Source organism: Nannobrachium achirus, assembly GCF_963921795.1.
Source record: "Nannobrachium achirus genome assembly, chromosome: 4".
In the NCBI taxonomy this organism is placed as follows: domain Eukaryota; kingdom Metazoa; phylum Chordata; class Actinopteri; order Myctophiformes; family Myctophidae; genus Nannobrachium; species Nannobrachium achirus.
In genome coordinates, this window is record NC_137813.1 from 4,524,166 (window position 1) to 4,531,778 (window position 7,613).

Here is a 7,613-nt window from a genome sequence, read left to right on the forward strand (position 1 = left end):
GCTACACCAAGCCGTTTTGCGCGCGGCAGTGTGTATGCGGGGCGCGCGTATGCACGTTTTGGATAAATCCAATGTATATCAATTCAGCCGGCTACACCAGGCTCATGGTGGGTAGCGCAAACCACGGATACGCATGCTGTAAAAATAGGATTGGTTCTATTTTTTACGTACGCGTATGCGTTTTGTACACAGCCTATCTATACTAGTCTCCCGCACATATACCCCCTCTTTTCGCACACGCACACAAGAGTGTATGGCTACACGCCTGCAGCCATACCCGTCTCCACGCGCAGACAGCGCACGCATACGTGCGCATTTTCTGGTGTAGTCCGGCCGTAAGGGAGTATAATTGCACTGTACTCCTCAGTGGGAGTAGCGGCGCTGTCGCAGCAAGTGAACGCCGGTATTACATTACACTCCATGGAAACAAATGTAACACAATTTTTGTGGATTGGTGGAGCTTCATTTGTCGTTTGTAGCGTTTTATACAAGCAGTATAACCTGTTCTGGTAACTCATGAACTCTTGTTCTTTCCTAACAAGAGTCCAACCTCAGTAGAGAATGTTGCGTGTCACAGTGCGTCTACCAGGAGGACCATTCAACAGCCATTGTTGTGCTTTTGTGGCAGCAGGACACAACATGTTCTGTTTTGGAGACCTGCGTTTCATGTCGTGGGTTCGCACTGACAAGGACCAGATGGATGTGAATGTCTTCAACACAGTGTCTTTGCGCTGGAGGACGTTTCTTCCTGTGATGACAGAAAAAGGAGAGCGCCCCCCTGAGGTCCCTTTTAACTTCTACAACCACACTGCTGTGCTAGTGGAAGACGTCGTCTACATCTGGGGCGGGATTAACGGGAGTTTCAGCGAGTCCCAAGACGTGCTTTACGCCTTCAATGTGGACACCCACAGATGGTCCAGGCCAGAGGTGTCAGGGACGGTTCCAAAGAAGAGGTCTTGCCACTCTGCCTGTGTCTTGGACAAGGTCATGTATATCCATGGAGGAATAGAGAGGTTTTGGGGTGCTTCAGCTCTCAATGACATCTCCAAGTTGGACATCAGCACAATGGTCTGGTCTACAATCAACCCCAGAGGCACTCTGCCACCAGGATCAGAAAGTCACTCTGCCACCATCATTGGGACAAAGATGTTCGTATTGGGTGGGGGACTGGAACACCGCAACGTCATTGTCTTTGACACGGAGACCAACAGCTGGCTGATGACACCTTCTTCACAGCGCTGCCCAGAAAATCTGTTACTTCCTTACGCCTTTGCCTACAAAGGAGAGCTGTACACACTCAATGCCAACGGTGTGTGGAAATTCAATCCAGAAACCTCCTGGAAGAAGGTTAAGCTCAAGGGAGAATATGGGGGAAGGCATGACAGGTGCTGTTGCTTGATGGGAGATCTTGTCATCATCTTTGGAGAGTTAGACAACAAACCCAGTGATCTGTGCATCCTAGACCTGAGTCCTAGTCTGAAGACCTTATGCAAGCTAGCGGCCATTCAGTTCTGTCTGGAACAGTCTCAACTCCCACATGAAATCAGGTGGGAACTGGCAGCCATGATTGCCAACCAGACATCGGGGAGGAACTCCACGTCCAGTTGATGTCCATCAGGACTGCATGTCGAAACAAAGATGCCTTGCTCAAAGGAACAAACAGGAGAGGACTTCAGGGAACACGCCTTTAAAAATCTACAAAAAATACGCATTTTCTTCAAATTGTCTTGATTTTCTTTCTTTTTATTTTTCACTATTGTTTTTTTTGCCAGCAACGTGAACCTTCTTTTCGTTAACCTTTGCATAACAGAAAAGTGAAACTTATCACAATATATAATATAAATGGTAAGACAGAATTCATCTCCCAGCAGATTCCTCGTGACTCTTGAGAACCACTGCCTTATAAAAGGTGAAACACTTGAACCTGACTGCTGCGGATAATGAAAACAAAAACACACCTTCTGTTTATGAGAATATTAATAAAGATTTGGCTGGATTGGGTTCAACGCTACTGTACATTATACTTAAATGACCATAGTCAATACTACAGTAGGTCCCTCTTTCTCCCCTCTACATTAATATCTTCTGTGAAAATAGCTGATCTATAAGGTCACAATGTGATGTGTTGTGAGCTTGTATATCAGACTCTGACTCAACTCTTCAGACTCAACCTTGACCCGTAGCACTTGAAAGCCTTGACAACCTTGATATTTGGCAAAGGTTAAAATGTAACTTAGATGTTGCTTTTAACTATTGATGAAAAATCAAACCTCGGTTCGAAGTGAAGCGGTGAATTTTTATTCTGTGTTCTAGAGCTATGAAATCTGTGTTCTAGATCTATACATTCTGTGTTCTAGTTCGATACTTTCTATGTGCTTTAGTTCTATATTTTTATGAATTCTGGATGAATGAATGATTTTGTCTGGAGGGCCAAATTGGCATGTGAAGCTTGACCAATCCTCAATTGGTCAAGCATGCACGGGACATGTACGGGACAGACAAAATTGACCAATCAGATGGGGGGACATGTACGGGACAGACAAAGCCACATCTTGGAAGCGGCTTTCACCGCTTCAAAAATAGCAGATATACAAGCTCAGAGTGCGGCACCAAGTGCCACGCTGCAAGCTTGTAGACTGCTATTTAAAAAAAAAAAAAAAAAAAAACATTTGTAACTCAAATATTTGCTTCTGAGGGGACCCTGGAACATATTTTGAGATGGGGGTCCCTGGAACAACATATTTTGAGATGGGGGTCCCTGGAACAACATATTTTGAGATGGGGGTCCGCTGCAAAATACATGTAATTCTGGAGGTCCTTAAAGTTTGAGAACCACTGATTTAGAAGAAGGCTTTAGAAGACATTTATAGAATCGGGTCAGGAATATTCAAAGAAATGTTTAATTTTTTTCAAAAATAGCAGATCTACAAGCTCGCAGTGAGCTTGTATATCTGCTATGTTTTAATAGTTAAAGCATAATAATGGTTAAAGTGGTTCAGATCTACAAGCTCGCAGTGAGCTTGTAGATCTGCTATGTTTTAATAGTTAAAGCATAATAATGGTTAAAGTGGTTCAAATCTAACATGATGCGTTCAGGCCTGAATGGCTTAAAGGACAACTTTAGTTTTTTACAACAAGGGTTCATATTCTAGATTGTAATTAAAGATTATAAAATATGAGAAAATTATTTCATTTACTTCTTTCTATTGTTTTAGAGATTCTTATTTCAGTGGTTGGGGGCATGCATACAAGTGGCTAATATGTAATTTTACACAGAATAAGCCCATTCCCAAGATACAACGCAACCTTTCATGGTTGGAAGTGACTTATGGGGACTAGAAGTGTTACTGTAAATAGCAATAAAGAAACTGCTGGCTTATTGTGTCTAAAAATCACACCCGTGTGAACTGAGCGGTGGTTCCCCCGTGTGTGTGTGTGTGTGTGTGTGTGTGTGTGTGTGTGTGTGTGGCCTGGCCTGGCCTGAACAACAGCGCCCCTCCCTTAACATGTGTGGTCAGAAAAGGTACTACACCACAGGCTTGAGGCTACATACAGACCCACATACAAACCCACATACAAACAAACAAACATACCTACACACACGGCCACGCTATGGAGACGGTGTGACCACCGCTCAAAAGACACATTTAGCCACTTGTACGCATGCCCCCATGCGTACGCATGCCCCACATTTTTGCACGGTAAACGCGATAAAACAATAGAACGAAGCAAATGAAAACATTTTAACACTCACCTTTTCTTTTCTCTTTTCTTTTCTCTAATTACAATCTAAAATATGAACCCTTGTTGTAAAAAAACAGTTGTCCTTTAAATTGATGTTAGGTGGGTTTTTTAGACTGGCACTAGTAGGTTTGTTTACATGTGATCATACTTACTGAGGCACTACACTGTGTCTCTGAATTCTATGTTTGTGTTTCGTCTGATTGATGGATGGACTGGATCCATGTAAGGATATCTCTGAAGAAGATGATGTGAGACTAGACCTCCCCCTAGTGGAGGTCTGGGGACTGATTTTAGACCTAGATATCTTTGTTGCTTTCAACAGGGGGTCCGGGAACCCTCGGAGTTACTACAGGGGTTCCTCCAAATCTTTGTGTGATAGGAACTTGTTTTCCCCCCTTTTTTGTATAACCACTTGAACCCTAGCATCCATATTCTGAGAACTTTAGCCAAAGATAGCAGATCTACAAGCTCACAACGCCTCTCGCTGCGAGGCGTTGTGAGCTTGTAGATCGGCTATTTTTGGCAAAGAGCTTTGGTGTAGAGGGGAAAAAGAGTAGGCTAAGTACAGAGTGAAAGGTCAAGTGGTTAAATATCTGAAAACACAAATTGACAAAAGTCCAAAATACACTGATAATTGTGCTGTCAAATGATAAAACTATATGGAATCTATGAAAAGGTAGTGGGTGGTCCCTGCTTCATCTCTCTCTCAACTAAGAGGTCCTTGGCCTGAAAACTTTGAAGACCCCTGACCTAGATATTTTTTCTATTTGGATATCTGAAAATCTGGGATATATGAAATATCCAGATTTGTCTGGCCGTGGCCTCAAAAACACTAAAGAAACATGTGTTAATGTGTGGAGGTTCCGTAGGCAATCTACTGTAGGATGTGAATACATAGGACTAAGCCCGAAGCAAGTGACGGACACGGACCATTCACGTTGGTGCCGAAGGCCACTTACTTACTCTTACTTAGAGGTGTGGATCACCATGATTGATACAATCAAAATAAAATACGAGGAAATAAACGTTATACAAAATGCAACAAAGAGGGCACCGTGTGCACGAGTCAACGCATATCCACCACTTTCACTTGGCGACTAAAGGATAATTTGCAAGAAGCAGCAGCAATAGAATAGGGCTACTTTCTGTTATAACTGTCTGAGTGACTTCACACTAGTAAGGCAATTAAGGCAAGTTTATTTAATAATAATACTCAGATTTATATTTGTCTAGCACACCTTAACAAGGCATTTCAAAATGCTTTACACGTAACCGTAAGAGCATCATTAAGACAAAGTAAATAAATTAATCACATTATAAAGGGAAAATTAGAAATGTTACTAAACAGTTATGAATTCATATGAAAAATAAAACAAGACAGAAACTACAGTAACACGTTTACGGTGCAGTCACAGGATACAAATATGCCAGGAGTTAGGGTTAGGTATAGTTACAACTTTGAACAATCAAAGTCGTTTTAATGTCATCTGATTTCAAAATAGTCGGAGGCCTTAGGGATTTTTCGTGCTAATCAGTCTAAAAGCGCCAAATTTTGCGCAAATGCTGAATCCATTGGAAGCATCAGTTTTGCACAAAAAACATTCCTTGGCTACAAATGGCCCCAGAAAATGCCCAGAAAACTGTGAAAAGTGATGACTCATGAATTTCATCACTTTTCATCACTAAACCATGGTTTTCCGGAGCCATTTATAGCCCAAGGAATGTTTGATTTGCAAAACAAATGCTTGCAATGGATTCAGCATCATGACAAACCCCTAGTTAGACCCCTCACACCCTACTTAAATACCCAGGAAAAAAATGATTTTCTGGGTATTTTCCTCCTGTATTGAAAGTCGATGGGAGCCCAACTTGATACGGCCGCTGTGGCGACCCCGAAGGTCGCCAAGTCGGGCGCCCTAGCTAAATCATTAGAGCATGCCCTGGGCTACATCTGTTTGGCGCTTTTAGACTGATTCGCACAAAATGACCATTCTATCTCCCTAGCGGCCCCGACTAAAGAACCGAGATGAAGGAATTTCATTCTTGTCAGCATCATTTGGGACAAAGACTGTCTGTCCCTAGAGATGAGAGACCACAAGTCCTGTTTAAAGGAGTACTTCACCACTTTTCAACCTATCTTCATACAATTGGTCCTCACTAAAAAAAATAGCTTTTCTTTTTTTTCTTTTTTATTGGAGGGTTGTGGGCAGGTCAGAAACCCATCGTCTTGTGACATCATCGATTGGGAATCCAAGCTAATGGAAAATGCAGGCTTTCTACTCCTGAAAAGTTGCGATGTTAAAGTGGAAGCCATTGTTCTCGCGATAATAAAAATCAAAATATGTTTTTCAAAAATATTGATTAATTATTTTTTTTGTGGAAAATGATGATGTCACAAGACGATGGAAAAAAAATGTGCTATTTTATTATGAACATTAGTGAGGACCTATTATATGAAGATGGGTTGAAAAGTGGCAAAGTCCTCCTTTAAGCGAGGCTTAACATAATTGTTATAAATATATTTGTAAAAGTCTATGGCGAAAATGAATGGGGAATATTAAGTGACCCCAGGAATCCACTTCCGCTGCGATGCTCTATGGAGACTTGAATTCATGGATGTGTTTTTGTCACATTCCCAAGCCAATGATTTGAGGAGACTCTTTGTGTCTCCATAGGGAACAAAAAAAAGCTATTTGTGTCTCCATAGGGAACCACTGCTGGTCATTACATGGGGTCATTACCATGGGGTCAATAAGCTAAGTCAATTTGGGGGTGAACCATCCCAAGTACTATACCGTGGGTTCTGGACAAGGTCTACTAACAAAGTTCAACATTTAAGCTTTTCTTCCCCAGAATACACAGTGGCTACCAGTCATTTTGATGAATGAAATATCGGTGTTTAACCCATTCATAACGGGTACACATTTTGTGTATCATTATTTTATGCTTTAACTATTGAAAAATAGCAGATATACAAGCTCACAGCGCGGCACCGAGTGCCGCGCTGCGAGCTTGTAGATCTGCTATTTTTGAAAAATCTTGAAAATTAGAATTTTGACACGATTCTATAAGTGTCTTATGAATCCTTCAAAGATTTTTTGAAAAACCTATGTTTCTATGTCAGCAATCTGGCCAGCCATCGTCAAAGAAAAGGTCCTTTTCACTTAAATGGAGTTCAGTTAGTCTGTTCTTGAGAGACTACTATCTCAGTGGTTCTCAAACCTTTCATTTGAAGGACCCCCAAAATGATATTTATTTGGCCACGGACCCCCATCTCAAAATATCTAGTTCCAGGGACCACCCAGAAGCAAAATTTGAGTTACAAACGTTCGCTTTGAAAATACATATATTCAAAGATTTGCACATATTTTCACAACTTTTTCAAAAATAGCAGATCTACAAGCTCGCAGCGCGGCACTCGGTTTGTCGTCTTGCTTTTGTTACGAACAGTACAAGGGCTTTTCTCCTGTATGAATCCTCATGTGAATTCTCAGAATAGAATTTAGTCTAAAGCTTTTATCACAAACGGTACAAGCAAAGGGCCTTTCTCCTGTATGAATCCTCGTGTGTGTTTTCAAATATTGATTTTGGTTAAAGCTTTTATTACAAACTGTGCAAGTAAAGGGCTTTTCCCCTGTATGAATCATTATGTGCTTTTTCAGAGTAGAATTATCGCTAAAGCTTTTGTCACAAACTGTACAAGCAAAGGGCCTTTCTCCTGTATGAATTCTCATGTGAGTTTTCACATTTTGATTTTGGTTAAAGCTTTTGTCACAAACTGTGCAAGTAAAGGGCTTTTCTCCTGTATGAATTCTGATGTGTGTCATCAGATCACTCTTTTGACCAAATACTTTGCCACACTCTGTACA

The 7,613-nt window shown here is 41.3% G+C and overlaps 1 protein-coding gene across 1 annotated transcript; it reads left to right on the forward strand.

Annotated features, from left to right (window-relative positions):
• Positions 1-561: 561 nt before the first annotated feature.
• LOC308282587 (kelch domain-containing protein 3-like) lies at positions 562-1,608 on the forward strand (the record flags this gene model as incomplete). Its single annotated transcript, XM_080722975.1, has 1 exon — positions 562-1,608. The coding sequence occupies one exon, from the start codon at positions 562-564 to the stop codon at positions 1,606-1,608; it is 1,047 nt and encodes a 348-aa protein (XP_080579101.1).
• Positions 1,609-7,613: the final 6,005 nt, after the last annotated feature.